General features: G+C 63.2%; 1 protein-coding gene across 1 annotated transcript in view; it reads right to left on the minus strand.

Moving 5' to 3' along the window:
* Window positions 1-1,013, minus strand: part of RAB10 (RAB10, member RAS oncogene family) — a 48,704-nt gene extending 47,691 nt beyond the window's left edge. The window contains exon 1 of the mRNA XM_054194561.1: window positions 835-1,013. Within this exon, the coding sequence (XP_054050536.1) occupies window positions 835-961 (127 nt within the window). The 5' untranslated portion in view covers window positions 962-1,013. The remainder of the gene's footprint in view (window positions 1-834) is intronic.
* Window positions 1,014-14,991: the final 13,978 nt, after the last annotated feature.

Raw genomic sequence — 14,991 nt, forward strand, 5'->3', positions numbered from 1 at the left:
AACCTGGCCTTGAACCCCTCCAGAGATGGGGCAGCCACAGCTTCTCTGGGCAACCTGGGCCAGGGGCTCACCCCCCTCACACCAAAGGATTTCTTCCCAATATCTCATCTCAATCTCCCCTCTTCCAGTGTAAAACCCTTCCCCCTCGTCCCATGGCTCCCCTCCCTGCTCCAGAGTCCCTCCCCAGCTTTCCTGGAGCCCCTTGAGGGACTGGCAGGGGCTGGAAGGTCTCCGCGGAGCCTTCTCTTCTCCAGGCTGAACCCCCCCAGCTCTCTCAGCCTGTCCTCCCAGCAGAGGGGCTCCAGCCCTCCCAGCATCTCCGGGGCCTCCTCTGGCCCTGCTCCAACAGGTCCATGATGATTCTATGATTCATTCTATGATTCTTACAGGTAGCCTGGGAGGAACGATGTCGAAGGCACTACCGTAGTTGGGCGCTGCACGCCAACGAAGGGCTAAAGTCAGCTTTGCCAGAAGCCCGGCGGCTCACTCACAGAAGAGAGAAGGACAACAGCTTTGTTGAGTGAGAACACAGACCCCACCCACGAGTGTCATCATCTCTGCTCAGCCACATCAATAGCGGCGAAGGCACCGTGCAGGGACGGCAACCCCACCTCCCGCACGGGTGCAGGGGGACCGAGACCCACCGCTGATGGGGGCAGCCAGGGGGGCTCCGGCCGCTGACGGCAGAGGGGTGTAGGGTACAAGCTGCCAACAAAACGCCCAAGGGAGGGGAAGGGAGGGAAAAGGAGGGTCGCTGAGGGTCACCGAAACCCCGGAGGGGGCCCGGAGCCCCGGGGGAGCGGAGATGGGACCCGGGGGGGGGGAGGCACTGACCGATGGTGGAGATGAAGGTGGTGTTGAAGGCATCGTCGGAGAAGCGGAAGAGCACGCAGGTCTTGCCGACCCCCGAGTCCCCGATGAGGAGCAGCTTGAAGAGCAGGTCGTAGGTTTTCTTCGCCATGGGGAGGCGCGGCGGCCGCCGCCGCCCGCTCCGGCCCCCCGCTCGCCCCCCCCGCCGCCCTCGCTCACCGGGCGCCCCCGCCGCGGCTCCGCCCGCCCACCCCGGCCGGCAGCACCGGCCGCGCCGCTCGGGACGGCGGCGGCGAGGAGGAGGAAGGAGAGGAGGAAGGAGGAGGAGGAGAAGGAGGAGGAGGGGGCCCACAAAATGGCTTCCTGTCGCGGGGCGGCCCCGGCGCCTCGCGCGCTCCCCGCGCCGCTACGGGCCCGCTGCTCCTCACGGGGGGGAGGCGGCGGCGCCCGGCCTCATAACCCCGCGGCGGCGCCCGGCTCGGCTGGGCCCGGCCCGGTTCCCCGGGACGGCGGCGGCTCCTCACAGGCGCTGCCCAGGCTGCGCGCGCCGCTCGGTAACCGCGCAGGCCTCCAGGCGGGGGCGCGCACGCCCTGACGTCAGCACGCACACCGGAGGCGGGGCCTTCCCGCCCTTTCTCCGGCCGGCCCGCCGCCGGAGGAAGTCCCGCCTCCCCGCTCCTTGCTCGTTGCCATTGGGTGCGCCCGCCTGCCAGTCCTCCACCGGCGGTGACGTCACGGGGCGGCGGAGTGGAGGCCGCCCCCTGGCGGCGGGCGGGGTGAGGGGCCTCCGCGCCCTCTCGGGGACCCGGGCGCCGGTGCGCTCCTCCGCAGCCCCTCCGCTGTGTGCCCAGGCCCCGCCGCGGATCCAGCCCCTCAGCGACCCTCCGTCCCACCCGCGGCCTCCACGGGCCCCGCACCCGCGAGCCCCGGCCGAGCCTCACTGGGCCCGGGTGGGCCCTGGAGCAAGTCCGGGCCTACACCCTGGTCCCCCCAGTCTGAGCCCAGTGTCAGCTGGGGATGGGCACCGCTGCCAGGGAACAGGGGGAGTACCAGGGCCCAGGCATCGGCTCTGCCAATGACTCCATCAGTGGATGAGGGAAGAGCTACGGATGTTGCCTGTCTGGACTTCCATGAGGCCTTTGATACAGTCCACCACAGCATCCTGCTCTCTAAATCGGAGAGATGGGTCTGGTGGGTGGGCTGTTCAGTGGATGAGGAATCGGCTGGATGGTCACATCCAGAGCGTGGTGGTCAATGGCTCCATGTCCTGATGGAGACTGGTGACAAGTGCTGTCCCTCAGGGGTCCGTACTGGGACCAGCACTCTTCAATGCCTCCATCAATGACACAGACAGTGGGATCGAGGGCACCCTCCGCAGATTTCCAGACAACACCATGCTGAGTGGGGCGGTGACACGCCTGAGGGACGGGATGCCATCCAGAGGGACCTGGACAGGCTGGAGAAGTGGGTCCCTGTGAACCTCATGGGGTCCAACCAGGCCAAGTGCAGGGTCCTGCCCCCGGGTCAGGGCAGCCCCCGGTGCCAGCCCAGGCTGGGGATGGAGGGATGGAGAGCAGCCCTGAGAGAAGGGCTTGGGGGTGCCGGGGGGGGAGAAACCGGCCATGAGCCGGCACCGTGCGCTGGCAGCCCAGAACCCCCCCGCAGCCTGGGCTGCATCCCCAGCAGCGTGGGCAGCAGGGCGAGGGGGGGATTCTGCCCCTCTGCTGCGCTCGGGGGAGACCCCCCTGCAGTGCTGCCTCCAGCGCTGGGGCCTCGGCACAGGAGAGACACGGAGCTGTTGGAGCGGGGCCAGAGGAGGCCCCGGAGATGCTGGGAGGGCTGGAGCCCCTCTGCTGGGAGGACAGGCTGAGAGAGCTGGGGGGGTTCAGCCTGGAGAAGAGAAGGCTCCGCGGAGACCTTCCAGCCCCTGCCAGTCCCTCAAGGGGCTCCAGGAAAGCTGGGGAGGGACTCTGGAGCAGGGAGGGGAGCCATGGGACGAGGGGGAAGGGTTTTACACTGGAAGAGGGAGATTGAGATGAGCTATTGGGAAGAAATCCTTTGGTGTGAGGGGGGTGAGCCCCTGGCCCAGGTTGCCCAGAGCAGCTGTGGCTGCCCCATCCCTGGAGGGGTTCAAGGCCAGGTTGGCCGGGGCTTGGAGCAACCTGGGCTGGTGGGAGGTGTCCCTGCCCAGGGCAGGGGGTGCCACTGGGTGGCCTTTAAGGTCCCTTCCCACCCAAACCACTCTGTGACTCGGTGATTCTGTGATTCTGTGAAATGGGGAGCAAAAACCAAACAGACCGATGGGCTTTCAGGAGTTGACTCGGTCGGGGAGCCCAGGTACATCCTGCACATGGTGTGTTTGCAGTGGACCCGGGCAGTTGCACGGAGGACGCTGTGTCACCCCGTCCGCAGAAGTGAAGATAATTCCCAGTGGCTACTGGGCATTCAGCCACAGCTCCCGCATTTACCAGACTGCAGGGTGAACCCTCCCACAAGATCCAAGCTGGGGAGTCACCGCTGAAGCCACTTGAGATGTCCCATCTTGGGGGCTGCTAGAGATCCCATGGCATCAACGTGGGGAGGAGCAGCCCTTTCCAAACAAGCGAGCGCTCGCACACGGTCAAACCCAAGCTGTCCCACAGTGTGATCCGGCACTGCCAATTGCAATTCACTTGCCTAATTAAGTATTCTGCGATTGGTAATTTCACACTGTTCGTGTATTAAACCTCAAAAGGTTTAGTTTGAGTTGTATCCCTCCCACCCGGCCCCTCCCAAAGTACAGCCAGCACACGTCTGAAGACAGTCGCTTGGGTGTTTTTCCTTTGTATTGTGCTTTTTCGGCCGTGGCAGCTCCCGGTTGCAGGCACGCTTCCCCTGTGGCGAGGGGGGTGCGAGCTCTGTCTCAAGAAAGGCTGGACTCTCACAGTGGGTTCTCTCCAGGCGCTGACACAGCAGATCGGGCGGGAGTTTGCGGCTTCACAAAGAAGGTTTATTTTTAGCGCTTTGCTAGATCAGTTTAAGGGCACCGTATGAAACGCTTCCTCTCTACGATGGAGCAGATAAGGAGAAAAAACCCCAGGATTCATGGAGAGCTCCGCAGCGAAGGCACTGCCACAGATACCGACTGGGGACCCAAGGGCCAGCAGCTTCCAGTCGCGCCCCAAGGGTTTATCGGCACAAGCACATCACTAGATGTTTGCACCGATGTTTACAATAACCTTTTGTCCTAGGAAGTTTGGTAATGGACTTCAAAGAAGTTTATCTTTTAGGATCCTAGAGAGGAAGCAATACAAAGTCTCGCCTATCCCACTGCAAACAAGACAGAGTATTTTCCGACTGACGTCTAAGCCTGGCCCTGATGTGAAATGTTACTCCCTGAAGGAACCGACCCCGCGGGAGACACCCCACCAAGGACAAGGACACCCTTGCTCTTGGTTGCTCAGTGAGTCCCGGTCAGCAGAGCATCGCTGCAGGGCTGGTAGATTTGGGGATGTCCAGCAAGAGGTGGAATGGTTCTCACAGCCATCCCCACCACATCCTCCCAAGGGTCTTCTGTCTGGATCTCAGGAGGGCACGGATCTGATGTGACGAGGGGTAATTACCAAATTAGGAGGAAGGGGGAGGAAGGGGAAAGCCGGCAGGACCCGGCAGCCTATTCCCGTCTGTCAGAGCCAGCTTGCCAGGAACAGCTGAGCCACAGGGGTTGCAACACCGCGCCGCAGATGCATGCCCTCCAGATCTCGCCATGGGGAGGGGAAAAGTGAATCACGAGGGAGTTGCGCAACAGTATTTAAGTTTGGGGAGGTTTGCTTGAGGAGAGCAGTGACATGCTGGGCTTGCTGGTTACTCAAATCCTCTCGCAAAGCAGGGCCCAGCCCTCGGTGAGCGCAGGGATGGAAGAGATCTTTGTCACCCAGGAGGCATCAGCAGCCGCTGCGAACAACAGCTTTGTTTTCTCCAGCTCCTCCCCCAGCCAAGGCAGGGACAGGGGCTCCGCTGTGCCACAGGCACGGGTCGGGCCAGCTGGGGAGGTCCTGGTCCCACAATTTCAGGTTCCTCACCTTGAGGGTTGAGCTCCCATGAAGCCCTCCAGCACAGACCCTCCCAGCCCTAGGTCACTTCCAGCTCCCACCACTTCAGGAACAGCTGGAACCCAAAACTTGTGTGAGGACAAGAGCCCTGATCGAGCTGGCAGTAGCAGCCCCAGGTGCTCAGCACATTGTCTGAGGAGGATCAGAGAAGGGTTTGAAGTTGCTCCACCTGCTGCCGTGTGACACTGTTCCTCTTAGCCCCGGTGACCACAGCCTGGTCTGTGCTGCGAGTCCCCTGGGCCACCAGGAGCTCAGAAATCCTGCCACCCCTCCGGCTGTAGGCACATGCGGGTGCCCAGCTGCTGTTTTGATTCCACTGTTGTCGTAAGGGCAGGGGAACTCAAAATAAATAAACACCAAACTATACCTGGGAGCTGGGTGAATTTTTTGAGGCACCCCTGGAGAGCCCAATATAAGAAATAAGCTTTGTCAGAAAGATGGAATTCCTGAGGAGGGGAAGTAAAAGTGATGCAAGGAGGGTCCCCCACACTGCTTTTCTCTTCTGCAGATATTTGCATACGTGGTGTTGGGTCTCACCAGGCTTCCCAGCCGCCCTCCTGCCTCCAGCTGATCCGCACAGCCGGACCGAGCAGCTGCTGAAAAGGCCACAGTCCGGTGTTTGGAGCATCTCCTACCACTGCTGCGGTGGGGCCAGGCTTTCACCAGCTTGGACCGGACATCCCTGCCTCTTACCCCGTCTGCCTCCCGGCAGGGCTGCAGTGGACAGCCAGAGAATAACAGGAACGAGAAAGGCAGCTCCATGTCCTAAAACGGGGATCCTCTCCCCCATTTTCTGTTCCAGCTGGCACCGCCGCGTCGAGAGCAGGACTTGATCGGCACTTCCAGGCGCAGGGAGGATGCAAAGGTCAGGCAGAGCCCGGCGCCTTTGGCAGAGGGCTCGGTGTGCCGGGCACGGCTCTTATTTCTGCACCGTCACCTCGGCTCGGCTCCTGGCGCAGCAGTGCCAGCGCGGGCGGCTCAGCAGGGCTCTGCCCAGCGACAGGCAGCATGCTTGGACGTGTCCGAGGAGCTTTCTGCCCTCGCCACTGCCCAGCCCGGCTCTGCACAACACCACAGGGCAGACCTCGGCCGTGGGCTCGCAGCAGCCCCCTCCCCAGGTTTAGTGCTTAAGGACCTCGGTCTTCCCGTGCCCCTGCCCCCCCAGGACAGCCGCCCCCCTCCAGGAGGTTCAGCCTCTCTCTCTGCTGCCAAAAGCTTCTGCCCTCCGGTTGCAGCATCACTTGCTGAGGATAATGCTGGGTCATGATCCCACGCTGCCGGCGAGCGGGGGAAGAAGCTCCGCATTGTTGTCGTCAGTGCTTTGCAGAGCCAGTCACTGCCTTGTTTTCTAAGGTTTTTCACCAGGGAGTGGAGCAGCGATTAGAACAAGGGACTGAGAAGCGGCGGTTGCCGGCTCGCCGCCGCCGCTGAATGGTGCTTTGACCTCCGGCAAGCGTCAGCACCGTTTCCCCCCGGCACCCAGGGACTCGCCACGTACCTGCCTCCAATTCCTTATTCTTTGTGGAGCAGCTTGAGGTCACGGAATGAAGGGCTCCCTAGAAGCATGTCAATGATAAATAAGTAGTTACCTACAAAGGAAGATGAAGCGTTAGTCCCTGGATCTGTGTCGAAAAGGGCCTGCCCCACACGCCCTGGGGATTTATTCCGCTTACAGGAGGGTTTAGAGGGATCTCGGGAGGGAGCGTGGGAACGCCCCGGTGCATTTGTTGAGCGCTGCACAACCGGAGCGCTGCCTCTTTCAATTACATCTTGCCAGCAGATTATTAAATCCTTTAATCTCCAAGCAATGATGCTGATCTAGTTGCCTTACAGACATTGCTCACACCACATCTGTTGAAAACCCGGATCCAAGATAAAAGCCTGGAGCCGCCCACGTGGTTGCCAGCCATCCCTTTTCCCCCTCCCTCAGCTCCCGTGGGGCGACAGCAGCGATGGGAAGAGCGGTGGTGGGGCACAGCCTGGGGCTGCGGGACCTCGGCAAGCGCTGTGGAGTTCCCCCAGGTGATGCAGGAGTTGGGGCAGAGCCGGGACGTGGCTCGGGGGCCACAGACATGGGGCACTGGGCATGTGTAGGCTGCCAGCCTGCAGCCCCCGAAGCCGGCTCCTTCCAGCCCCCATTAGCGTGGCCGGTCATCGGCAAAGTCGCACAAGATACCTGTAAGCCATCCAGCCCCACATCCCAACGGGATTCATCCTCTGGGGCCACATCAGAGGGTCTTCTCCTGGAGGGCACCCCCAAGGAGAGGCAGCACTTCGCAGTAGCTTTTGTTCCTCTGTCTCCCGTTCGTCAGGAGATGCAGCCCGTCTTCCTCAGGAGATGCAGCTCATCACTCCCCCGGCTGTTTTAAGCATCTGAGGGTCATTTGGAAAACGGGCCGTTTCCTTTAACGACGTGCCTGTGGATGGGACGATGTTGGAGCTCTGTGCCTTGAGCTGGCTCCCGAACCGCCGCTGCCATCTAATAATAGAGTCAGCTGCCGGCAAACTGATCCGTCCGAAATCCAGGCTCAGTATGAGCTGCGCTTGCCCCTCCAACTCCCCCCCACTTTCGATATGGGGCGAATCTTGCCCCGGAGCTATTCCCTTGCTGCCTTCCCGGGGGGCTGTGGGAGCTGCCCTTTCCCTGCCCAGGCAGTCTCTGCTGCTCTACCAACCCTCAGGTCGCAGTCCCGAAAAAAAGCCAGAAAACCTCTGATCTCAGCCCCAGGGGTGGCTGGAGCCCGAGGCCGTGGCCGGTCGCCGCCAGGGATGCTCATGGCAGCCACCTGCGGTCCCCATCACCAGCGCTTGCCTTGCTCCTGCCTCCCCCAGCCCACCCCGCGCTGACCCTGCCGCTTGCGCTGCCTCTTTCCATCGGTGCTGTGGCTGGGAGGTGGTGGGAGCCTGGTCCGGGATTTGGGAGAGGCAGCTCCTCAGGCACCCTCCGTGCCCCCCGGCAGTGCCGGGAAGAGGGGAGCAGCCAGAGAGGCTGCGCTGCTTCACAAGCTCCCCCGACGGTGACACGGCGCGTCGAGACGGGGACAGCACGAGGGAAGCCGGGAGCGTGTGGCTGACGAGGAGTGCCGCGAGCAGACGGGGATACGGCTAAACTGAACTGCAAAACTGCCACGGAGGAGGGAAATGGGGAAATAAATCTGGTGGATCTCTGGGAACGCTGATGAATTGGTTTGGGGGGAAAGCAGCCAAGTGCTTGCCAGCCCCCCAGGGTCCCTTTCCCCCCACAGAAGCCAAGAGAAGAAAGCTGAGGGCGAGAAGGGGGATCGCTGGGGGCAAGCGAGCGGATCCAGTCTCAGCTGCTGCCTGAGCCGGGGACAGCATCACACCGGGACATACCCTTTCCCCATCAGGGAGGATGGGCTTTTCTCCAGGGCTGCTCCGGCCAACGCCAATCCCAGTTAGTCAAATCTCGAGAAAAAGCCTAAGGAATGTCAGCCCAATGCTGCCAGCACGGAGAGTGTTGTCCCTGCTCCCAGCCCATGTTCCCTGCTCCTAACCCACAACCCTGCTCCCAGCCCATGTCCCTGCTTCCAACCCGTGCTCTCCTATGTGTCCCCGCAGCAGCACCCGCAGAGGGCTGAGGTCCCCCCTGGGGACCTCCTGACTGTGGCAGGACCCTGCCCAGAGGATGCTCATTGAGCCCCAGCACGGTTTTTGGGGCGGCAGCCGGGGTAGGAGGGTTTTGGCAGCCTGGGAGCGCTCCCGCTGCAACCTTGGCTTAAGCAAAGAGAAGGCGCGACAGGGCTGGCAGTGGCAGCGAGCCGCGCTGAATGGCACCGGGACCTGGGAATAAGGGACCATGAGGACAATGAGGAGCCAAGTGGGAGGAGGTGGAGGCCAAGTGCCATGTTCTGTGTCCCGGCCCTGAGTCGAGGCCGCGATCGGAGCAGCTTTGAGCCAACCTCGGACAAGGGTTTGGGGAGGAGGGAGCTGGCGGCACTGCCCAGCCCCGCATCGGGAGCAGCTGGGGCTGAGCCCATGGGGAGACAGGGCTGTCGGTGGCTCGGGGGAGCTGCCACACCACAGGTATGTCCCAGCGCATCCCTGGCACCATTTCCCTTGTGCACAGCCCTGGCAGAGAGCCCAGGATGGCCCAACTGCCCCAGGGACCACGGTGCTGGAGGAGATGGGATGGGGACCACAGGATCCCATGGGTGACAGCGTCACCACCAGCGCCGGCACTGGGCGTCCCTTCCCTCCCACGTCTGCCCAGCTCCGGCTGACGCTGCTGCCCGGGCCAGGCAGCCCGGGAAACCTGAGAGGCCGGGGCAGACATGGAAAGGGCATCGCAAGGTCTCCTGTCACCCCGCTGCCAGCAGCCGGCACAGGCAGGGCCCTGCTGCCCCTCTGTCCTTGCTGTCCCACTGTCACCGTGCCACGGATGTCGAGCTGGAGGGCTCTCCATCACAGCCACCCCCTCGGCACAGCCTCCGGCCTCACTGCGAGTGACGCTGGCGTGGTTTGGCCAGAGCCACTGCCGGAAACCTGCCCGGCTTGGCAGGGCTTCCCCCCCACTCCCCATTAATTCCTTAACGACTCTGGCCCACGGCTTTGCCAAGTCTGGGCAGCCCCAGGTCCCCCCAGCCCCAGGGGGTGCTTCACCCTGGGGGCTGCTGCAGGACGGAAGGTGCTGGGTGTCCCAATGGCTGGGGGGAATATGGCACCACAGCCCCCCCTGCTCCTCCCGGCCACCCACGAGAGCTGGGAATTGGCTCGTTTGGCATTTTCCAGCATTTTTTTCCAGTGCAGAGCATCTCCCTGGAGCGGAGCTTGGCTGTGTTTCTATGGGAGCATGGGGGGCTCGGGGGGGTGTAGCCCCATCCCATGCCCACACGGGCCCCTGGCATGGACAGGGCGAGGGCAAGAGCCGCCCATGCCAGCGTCACTGCCGCCGGCCGCGTGGCAGCCCCCATCTCACCCCACAGTGGCACAAGGGACCTGGCATGGGCAGGGCTGGGGGGTCCCAGGAAGCAGCGGGGTGGGAAGGAACCCAAGGGGAAACTGCCGCCAGCGCCCCTCTGCTCAGCACCCCGAGGGCCGGGGACACCGGTGGCCAGGATGGGGCAGAGCGAGGGATGGCTGGGGTGGCACGGTGTCCCAGAGATAGCCACCGTGTCCCAGTGGTGCCAAGGTGTCCCACAGATAGCTGTGGTGTCCAGAGATGGCCATAGTCTCCTGGGGTCAGCCGTGGTGTCCCAGGGGTGGCTGCAGTGTCCCAGAGGTGACTGTGCTGTCCCAGGGGTGGCTGCAGTGTCCCAGAGGTGGCTGTGCTGTCTCAGGGGCAGCCTTGGTGGCCCAGGGGCGACCATGGTACTGGCAGGGGTATTGCAGGGGTGGCCATGGTGTTCCAGAGATGGCTGTGACATCCCAGGGATGGCTGCAGTGTCCTGGGGGTGACCATGGTGTCCTAGGGATGGCTGTGGTGTCCCAGGGGTGGCCACGGTACCTAAAACCAGCCAGATCTCCAAGGGCGGCCTCTCAGGAATGTCTGTGTTGTCCCAAAGAGCAGCCACGATGCCTGAGGGATGGCTGCGATGTCCTGGAGTGGCCGTGGGACGTGGGGACATGGGACGGGGGAACAGGAAAGCTGAGGCTGTGGGAGGAACAGCTGTGGGAAGCAGGACCCCTCAGCCCCCCAGCTTTTTGGGGCTGATCCACGCCCACGGTCAGGCCTCGAATGGCATCCCACGCTGTGTGACACCCAGACCGTGTCCCCTGTCCCAGCCAGCCCAGTGTCACCCCGTGCGGTACCTGCAGCGAATGAGGGAGGGGGCAGCACCGCTGTGGGGCCACAGAGACCCTCAGACCCTGGGGTGTGGGTGGGAGCGGGTGGGTGCCCTCCTCACCCCGCATGGGGACCCACCGGGGGGCCAGCGGGGCCGTAAGTCACCGCACGGCTCCCCCCGCCCCGACTCGCCCTGCTCCCCACCCCGTGACTCAGGGCCTGGCCATCCCCCCCCGGGCGCTCCACCGCCCACGCGGCCTCCCGCTCCGCCACCCGCACCGGCACGTCTACGGGCCCTGGGCACGCCACCAGGACCCCCCCAGCCAGGGCTGCCCCGGGGTCCCCCAGCCCACACCCCCCCCTCACACATGGATGGGATGCAGCCGGTGATGGGGGTCCCCTGGGGCCCATGGTGTGACCCCCATATGCGCCATATCCCCCTGTGGAGCAAAGGGTCGGGGGTAGCGGGGGGCTCAGGGCTCTGCCCGGGTGGCTTTGGGGGCTGCTGTGGGGCAGGTGCCCCATCATGCCCCTGCCCACATACCCCAGGCTGGCCCAGGAGGGGCACGATGAGGGTCCGCTCACCCCCCACCCGGGGACATCGCTGGGCTGCCCTCAAGTTTGTCCCCGAGGCCAGGCCAGAGGCCACTGGCCACCAGCAGCACGATCCAGTCTGGTGCTGACACCTGCGGGCAAGGGACAGTCCCTACATGGCACCCTGCCCTGCATGTCACCCTGCCCCGCGTGGCACCCTGCCCTGTGTGGCACTGTGTCCCTCTGTGTCATTCTGCCCCTACCTGTCCCCCCATCCCTATGTCACCGTGTCCCTACAGGTCACCCCATCCTGACACGTCACCCTGTCCCTACCCGTCACCCCCTCCCTACATGCCACGTGTCACCCTCTCCTGACGTGTCACCCTGTCCCTCTATGTCACTTTGCCTTTCTGACATGCCCTGCCTAAATATCACCGCTTTCCTACGTGTCACCCCTACCTGTCACCACAGCCCGGTCCTGGGGGGGATCGGGGGCCGGGGCACCGTGGCTGGGGGCTGCCAGGGGAGCAGGGCCAGGGCGCCCTTGAACCCATCCGCCTTGGGGACACGGGGCCAGTGCCACAGGCAGAACCAGGGTCCCTGCCCCATGGCACAGGGATTTGGGAGGGACGGGACGGTCAGGCCCCCATGGAGAGGCTGACCCCCGCCCCACGGCCGTGCCCACGGGACAGACCCTTCCCCGGGACAGGGCAGGAGAGGGGCGGTGGCCCCGGTGCAGACCCCTGTCCTGCCCTGCATCGTTCCCGGGAAGAAGCGTCACCCCAGCCCGGCGGGACCCCCCAGACACACGCGTGGGGTGCGGTGCTGCCCGGCCCTGCTCTGCAGCCTGGCGCAGGGTGAAGCCCAGTCCTGCGGTGCCCCGTCCGACTCCTCAGCACTGGGATGGGGCAGCCCGGGCCCCAGCAGTCACCCCACCATGACTCTCATCACCCCCTCCTTCCACCCGTTACCCCCTTCCATCCCCACTCCACAGCCCCCCGCCCCCATTTCCCCCCCATCCCTCCTCCACCCCCTCCATCCCCCTGTCCGCCACCCCTCCATGCCCTCATTGCCCTTCCATCCCTCCTCCATTCCCATCAATAGCCCACTCCATCCCCTCTCCATTCCCCTCCACCCTCCCCATCATCTTCTCCATCCGCCTCCATCCCCCCGCCCCCGCCATCATCCCTCCCATCCCCCTTCCATCCCTCCCTCCCTCGCTGCTGCATCCCGCCTCCCACCCCCCCTCCATCATGCCCTCCACTGAAGCTTCCATCCCCCTCCACCCTCCCCATCATCTGCTCCACTCCCCCTGCATCCCCCCTCCATTGTCCCCCCCATCCCACTTCCATCCACTTCCCTCCCCTCTCCATCTCCCCTCCATCCCTGCTGCATCCCTCTTCCACCCCCCTTCCGTCATGCCCTCCATTGTCACCTCCGTCCCCCTCCACCGCTGGGGCTGTGCCTTCGGGGAGGGGGAGGCCTTGGATTGCACCAGGCACTCCTGCGTATGGCAGCAAATACCCTAATTAATTAATTATAGGATAATCTCTGGTTCCGGGGAATGGGCGGCTGCTGAGACTTGATTAACCACGAGAATGTTTAATCTCCCACCGCAGCCCGGGGCTGCCTCTCCCGTAAGGCGCCGGGGATTATTCCCGCTGGGCCGCAAGCGAGCCCATGCAGGGACACGCCATCCGCGCTGGGGCTGGCAGAGGGACAGGGCTGGGGACCGGCACCGGAGGCGGGGGCTCGCTGCGCTGAGGGGCAGGCACGGCCCAGAGCAGTCCAGTGACCCCAAAACACCACAGGGGTGGCTGGTGAGGGTGACGAGGGGACGAGGGTGATGAGGGTGACGAAGGTGACACTGGCCTGGCCCCGCAGGAGAAGGGGTGGGGGGAGATGTCCTTGTCCTGGCTGCCAGGCCTGAGGAAAGAGCTTTGTCCCTGACAGACTGCTGGGGCTGGGCGTCTCCCCCTGCCCTCTCCTGCCCCTCCTGCCCTCCATCCTGCACCCTGCGGCCCAGCCCTCCATCCTGCATCCCACACCATGTATCCTGCACCCTGCATCCCTTATCCCACACCATGTACCCTGCACCCTGCACCCCAACCCTGCATCCTGCATCCCACAAAAATTACTCTGCATCCTGCATATAAATCCTGCATCCTGCATCCCACACATGTATCCTGCACCCGGCATCCCAGCCCTCCATCCTGCATCCCACACCATGTACCCTGCACCCTGTATCCCTTATCCCACACCATGTACCCTGCACCCCAACCCTGCATCCTGCATCCCACAAAAATTACTCTGCATCCTGCATATAAATCCTGCATCCTGCATCCCACACCATGTATCCTGCATCCCAGTTCTCTATTCTGTATCCTGCATCCTAGTCCTGCATCCCAGTCCTGCATCCCATATCCTGCTTTCTTTATCCCACATCCTACACTTTGCATTCTGCATCCCAGTCCTTCATCCCGCATTACAGTCCTGCGTTCTGCATCCCGTATCCCGCATCCCAGCCCTGCATCCTTCATCTTGCATCTCAGCCCTGCATCCCAATCCTGCATCTCAGCCCTGCATCCTGCAACCTGCATCCCAGTCCTGCATCCTTTATCCCACACCCCACACCCTGCACCCCACATCCCAATCCTGCATTCTGTATCCTTCATCCTGCATCCCCGTCCTGCCTCCCGATCCTGCATCCTGTATCCCAGTCTGGCATCCCAATCCTGCATCCCACTCCTGCATCCTGCATCCCAGCCCTGCATCCCAGTTCTGCATCCTGCATCCCAGCCCTGCATCGCAATCCTGCATCCCAGTTCTGCACCCTGTATCCCAATCCTGCATCCCAGTCCTGCACCCCACATCCCACTGCTGCATCCCAATCCTGCATCCCGGTTCTGCATCCTGCATCCCCCATCCCAGCCCTGCATCCTAATCCTGCATCCTGATTCTGCATCCCCCATCCCAGTCCTGCATTCTGTATCCTTCATCCCGCATCCCAGCGCTGCATCCCAATCCTGCATCCAAGTCCTGCATCCTACATCCCAGCCCTGCATCCCAGCTCTGCATCCCACATCCCAGTCCTGCATCCCAGTCCTGCCTCCCGGTTCTGCATCCTGCATCCCAATCCCGCATCCCAGTCCTGCATCCCACATCCCACTGCTGCATCCCAATCCTGCATCCCAGTCCTGCATCCCGGTTCTGCATCCTGCATCCCAATCCCGCATCCTAGTCCTGCATCCCACATCCCACTGCTGCATCCCAATCCTGCATCCCAGTCCTGCATCCCGGTCCTGCATCCCACATCCCAGCCCTACATCCCACATCCCAGTCCTGCATCCCAATCCTGCCTTCTGCATCCTTCATCCCACATCCCAGCCCTGCATCCCAATCTTGCATCCCGGTTCTGCATCCCACATCCCAGTCCTGCACCCACTGCTGCATCCCAGTCCTGCATCCCGGTTCTGCATCCCGCATCCCAGCCCTGCATCCCAGCCCTGCATCCTGGTTCTGCATCCCAATCCTGCATCCCGCATCCCAGCCCTGCATCCCAGCCCTGCATCCCAATCCTGCATCCCGGTTCTGCATCCCACATCCCAGCCCTGCATCCCAATCCTGCATCCTGGTTCTGCATCCCGGTTCTGCATCCCACATCCCAGCCCCGCATCCCAATCCTGCATCCCGGTTCTGCATTCCACATCCCAGCACTGCATCCCAGCCCTGCATCCTGGTTCTGCATCCTGGTTCTGCATCCCACATCCCAGCCCCGCATCCCAGCCCTGCATCCCAATCCTGCATCCCGGT

This window comes from Rissa tridactyla, chromosome 3, assembly GCF_028500815.1.
Source record: "Rissa tridactyla isolate bRisTri1 chromosome 3, bRisTri1.patW.cur.20221130, whole genome shotgun sequence".
NCBI classification, from domain to species: domain Eukaryota; kingdom Metazoa; phylum Chordata; class Aves; order Charadriiformes; family Laridae; genus Rissa; species Rissa tridactyla.